Consider the following 2,763-nt stretch of genomic DNA (forward strand, 5'->3'; position numbering starts at 1 on the left):
CGTAGGAAAGTTGGTAAAAAAAAGACTCCGCATATCTTAGGCGAGTTTAACAATTATCCAGAAATTTTTAGCCTTTCTGGAGTTTTAGAGATTTCGAGGTAGTATCAATTTGCCGCTTTGTAACAGTTATTTTGCAGAATCAAGTCATTGGGTGTCCCTATAATGATGTGCAGTCTAACTTCGCGCCATTGCGCATATCTTGAAGCCACCTGAGACGCTAATGACATACAGCAGGCAGTTGAGCAAAGTTGTTTTCATATCATTAGCTTCCGGCACTTGGCTTCGCTTTGAAACAGAGGCTTGGAGCAACTCGGAAATGGCCTATTATTTATCAAAATTCCTCACACGATTATCAGAAGAAACAAAGAGCGCAGAGGAGTTACTTGTGACCTTAATTGCCGTCAAATTTTGCAGTTGAAGATGCAAATCGCCTTACTTTTTACTGAGAATCGAAGTGTATGAACTTGACCGGTCATGACCGGTCAAACCCTTACGTGAATTTGTTACAAACCTGGTAAAATTATCTAGAGCTCCGGAAATCTGCCAAAGGTAATATAGCGTCTAATAATTAGACTTTTTTCTCGGCACTTTGTGTCTCTCTTCACCGCTCACTTGACGGCGTTAACAATGCAACCAGTCCTTTCAGACGTCTATCTAGGAAGTTTGTCACTCGAGGAGACGGCTGAAATTCAGGCTACACATTGTGAGGTCACGAAGCTGACCTGTTTCAATGATCAATTATTTTTTTGTTTTATTGGGTTTGACAGGAATTTGTCTCTGATGAGATGCTGTTTTACCTTTTCTTTTGCTCTGTGTGGGGGACCTGGAGTGGGACGTTTATATGATGAACCGGTTTTGGAAAAAATCTGCTCCACTCTTCCAGAGTCGGCGAAAGTACCTGACTCGGTGTATGTTGTGGCCTGCGTAGCAGATGTCGAAAGGGGTAGGGGACTGAGGGAGGAAGGGAAAAAGGGAGGGGGATTGGGGAGAGAGGGAGGAGACGGCGCTCCCTTCCTTTTTCCCTTTGGCGCTTTTCTCCCTCCCCTCTCCCCCTCCCTTTTTCATTCCTACCACGCAGGCTATGTACGCTGAATGTTTGAAATGAATGAATTGTATTTGATACTATCTTTCCTTGTAGAGTTTTTTGAGTACTTAATTCTGTTTAGGCTGATTGCCGCATTACAAATGGCGGACATCAAAAATTGTTCAACTTCTATTTCTAAGAAAAAAAGGCATTGTCCACAGGTTTTTCTTCTTTCTCTTGTCAGGTATTTCGCAAAGCAGAACCCTATCCATTAGTGTTGCTACTTTTCAAGAAGATTGCCGATCTACTACACATGTAAGGAATAAGCCAATTAAAGCTAACAAATGTCTTTTTATACTGAGATCGTTAAGGAAGGAGGGTTATACTCAGACAGAATTAGACGATCTGTTTGAAAATCGTTATACCTGATTTGACCTATAGTCTATCGGTCTACGGTGCTGTTAATGAAGGTCTACATTGGACTATAATTCTTTAATTAGGATTTGCCAAAATGAATTTCTACTGTGCTCAGATAACTATTCCCATGCTCATAAGCCTTTCTTGAAAATTCTTCGAGTTACATCAGTTTCGGCCGTAGCACCACAGTAGGGGGATATCAACATATTCACCTAGCGCTCGCACCAGTGGTTACCAAATATCAATTTAATAGTCTTTCGTGATCAAGAAAACCAGGTAAAACATAAAACGAAACATGTAAAATAATATAGGCTTAAAATGCCAAATTTGACTAGACAGTTAAAAAACGCAACAGGTGTATAGTTTGCAAATCAGACGAGGGGAAATGTTTGAAAAGAAATAAATAAAGAACATTTGTTTAGATTAAAGATCAGTTTAATAAGGTGGTACAAGTTTTATACTGTAACATACAGGTCTCAATATTGAATTGACAAATTAAAATGTATTTCTTTTCTCATTGCCTGATTTATAAAAAATATTATCCGGGCTTAATCAGTGTAATATTAAGTAACTGTCACGTTTGAACCTGAATACGATGCTTCAGTTTTTAGGTTGTCTCGTAAAATGTTTCTACTTCGTCGGGAGTAAAATTATAAGTGCCTGCCAGAAATGTCTGGGTGAAGGTGCTTCCATAGCTGTACCCACTTGGTGCGCTGTAAGTCCAGCCAAGGTTAGTATAGGAATTGCTACTGGATGACGCGTAGTCGTAAATGGCAATGTCCCAGCCTCCTCCGAAAGAAGGTCCATAAGACGAGCAGTCGGCTATTGAAAACATGTGATAACTATATGTCCCTGTCTGAGGCAGTTTCACAGGTGCCCATCCTGGCTTGTTCACCAGCGAGAAAAGGAATGCCTGGGAATCATAAAAATGGTGGCAGCCACTGTAACCTGTTGGGAAAATAAGAAATGAAAAAGATGACCAATGCACAGATTTCATTCAAAAATTCGAATTCATACACGCAAGAAAATATACTGATAACTAATAATAGTAGTTTAAGTTCCTTGGCAAAGATCGATGAAAAGTGTGATTTTAGTACTAATTTTATTCTTACTTAAGTACTTTAGTATTTACTTTTGGAAGGAAGAAACTGCTTCTTATTTAAAAAGCTTAGACGAAAAAAAATATTGCAGTATATCGATGTAAGTGAGAAAGTTCAGTTTGTGAAAGCGGCCATCATGGTCATTAGTGTACACTTAAAGATATCACCTTTGTGGTCAGTCACGTTTTGAGTGCTAAGGTGTCCTCTGAATGGAGGTTAAAC

General features: G+C 39.4%; 1 protein-coding gene across 1 annotated transcript in view; it reads right to left on the reverse strand.

Moving 5' to 3' along the window:
• Positions 1 to 2,048: 2,048 nt before the first annotated feature.
• The window catches only part of LOC140931518 (uncharacterized), a 45,670-nt gene continuing 44,955 nt past the window's right edge, over positions 2,049 to 2,763 (reverse strand). Inside the window, exon 17 of the mRNA XM_073381330.1 lies at positions 2,049 to 2,389. Coding sequence (XP_073237431.1) covers positions 2,049 to 2,389 — 341 coding nt within the window. The remainder of the gene's footprint in view (positions 2,390 to 2,763) is intronic.

Source organism: Porites lutea, chromosome 1, assembly GCF_958299795.1.
Source record: "Porites lutea chromosome 1, jaPorLute2.1, whole genome shotgun sequence".
Lineage (NCBI taxonomy): Eukaryota > Metazoa > Cnidaria > Anthozoa > Scleractinia > Poritidae > Porites > Porites lutea.